Here is a 2,212-nt window from a genome sequence, read left to right as displayed (position 1 = left end):
ATATATATATATATATATATATATATATATATATATATATATATATATATAGTATATCAAATATTTCTTGGATCATCAAAAAGAAATCCTTAACAAATACAGTCTAGAGATCCAGATGAATCTTTTCACTAATCATCAACATTATTTCATATTTTTTTCTAGCCCCCCCCCCCCCCCTAATTATCATAATCATTACTTCATATTTTTTCTGGGCATCATGGTAAACGAAGTTTAAACGGCAAAACCCCTGGACCCCTGTAATACAAACCGCATTCAACAGCATTGTGCCCCTGTCTACTCTTTCACAGAAAAACTAGATGGCACTAATGTTGTAATTATACTAATGTACTCTGTTACGCATGTTTTTATCTCTTTAGTATGTCTGTCTGCCATAAATATACCAAGGATTGACTAAAATTAATGTGTAATTTTATCAGGCCTACCAGAAGCAAACATAGCCAGCGGTGGTGCCAGAAATTTGCAGACAAGGGGTCCGGCGTGTCCGACGGAGGGGTCCGAACCAAGGCGATGACGACGCCTCGGTCGACGGCCCAGAATAAAAAATCAATGTTAGGGTTCATGGGGAGAGTTTTTATGGCTTAATTTGGTCCTAATTGTGATTTAGACCACAATATTAGGGATTGGCAATCAAAATAGCGTTACTTGGATATGCAAATTATTATTATTTGTTTTAGTTATTTTTGGTCCGACGATCTAGTCGTTCTTCGGACGACAGGGGGTCCAGGCCTGTCCGACGGGTGGGCAAATGGCCACCATGCCCCACACCCCCGCTGTCACCACCACTGAACATAGCACCTAATTATTTTTTTTTTACAATTCAAGTGATAGTAGTTAGTACTACAATTCGACAAACTGGTTTCGGCAAACCGGGTTTCGATCAACTGGGATTTCATGTTTTCAGTGAACTGGATGCGGCAAACCGGGCCTAAACTCGGCAAACCGGGTTTCGGCAAACTGGATTTCGACCAACTGGTCGGATACTGCACCTACTGACGTCTTCACAAAAGTCGGTAATAACCATACGCGTAAATGCCATAGATTCCTTGCTCAACATCTACATTTTGTGATGTCTGTTTTTTACATGGACATTACACGGGCCACGTATGCTAATCTTACACGGATAGACGTGCGTTAATTAATACAGACATTAGGCAGTGGACAACTGCTAACATTAATCCAGCAGGGGTAACGTGTAAGCATCTTAACCACTAAGCTACATCACCACTGTTGAAACATGTTGTGAGAACATTGATGACGCAATTTTCAAAATATAAAATACAGACGGTTTTTACGGTAGTTTTTTACGGTTATTTTTAAAGGTTTTCAGATTTTGCAACCTATAACATACTGTACTTTTATTTATTGTCTTGATAAAAGAATGCAAGCATATATATTACCTGTGTAACCAGCCGGCTCATTTGTTGCTTGCCACGTCCACACTCCTCCAACTCTTTTGATGCCTAATACTATTGGATTATTGTCTCTCAAGTTGTTGGCTAAAAACGAGTTTTGTTCTTCATTTTCGATGTAAACGAATAATCCTTGATTGGAACAGTGATTTGCGATCTGGACATATTTCTTATCCGCGTCGTCAAAATGGTAAGTAATGTCCCCAAACGTTACGCTCGTCCAATCTGCCTCCGCTACAGAGAAGTAGTACGTGATTTAGATGTTTTGTTTCAACTTGAACATTAATAGTACAGTAGCAGTTTGCAGTAGCAAAATATTAATATTAGTACGGGTATTTTAGGAGAACCTATTACGAAATTATAATACTGTAATTAATATTTCTACTTACCTAAAGCTAAACAAAAAAAGATTACACTAACAATACACGTTGGTGTACGAGACATTTTCGTTTTTCTTGGAGTTGGTTATTACTTTACCGCTAGTATAAAGGTTTGAGCTATATCATTCTGGCTCTTTGTGAAGTGTTGAATTTAAATAGACTGAGAGCCAAAGTCTAACTAATTATTAAATTACTCCAAATCGATCGAAGAATATAATAAATCATTACAAATTATGACAGACAGGGAACGCTTTGACGTATTATCCAAATCAATAAGTTTTCTCGCAAACAATCTATACTGCTGTGTTATTTTATGAAGCGTCGTTATACGTTATGACTGTATCATGTGTTGAGCGCATGCGAAAACGTTAATTTCTTCTCTCTCGTCGCTTGGATTCAGGG

General features: G+C 37.7%; 1 protein-coding gene across 1 annotated transcript in view; it reads right to left on the bottom strand.

Moving 5' to 3' along the window:
- The window catches only part of LOC117117406 (E-selectin-like), a 6,235-nt gene extending 4,274 nt beyond the window's left edge, over positions 1–1,961 (bottom strand). The window contains exons 1-2 of the mRNA XM_033261715.1: positions 1,820–1,961; positions 1,419–1,664 (exon numbers count right to left, since the gene is read on the bottom strand). Of these exons, the coding sequence (XP_033117606.1) occupies positions 1,419–1,664; positions 1,820–1,874 (301 nt within the window). The 5' untranslated portion in view covers positions 1,875–1,961. The remainder of the gene's footprint in view (positions 1–1,418; positions 1,665–1,819) is intronic.
- Between the last annotated feature and the right edge of the window lie 251 nt (positions 1,962–2,212).

The sequence above is a fragment of the Anneissia japonica genome, unplaced genomic scaffold (genome assembly GCF_011630105.1).
Source record: "Anneissia japonica isolate Jap-2015-1 unplaced genomic scaffold, ASM1163010v1 scaffold1509_len713820_cov188, whole genome shotgun sequence".
NCBI lineage: Eukaryota > Metazoa > Echinodermata > Crinoidea > Comatulida > Comatulidae > Anneissia > Anneissia japonica.
The sequence above is the reverse complement of the archived record's forward strand: the minus strand, read 5'-3'. Positions and strand labels throughout refer to the sequence as shown.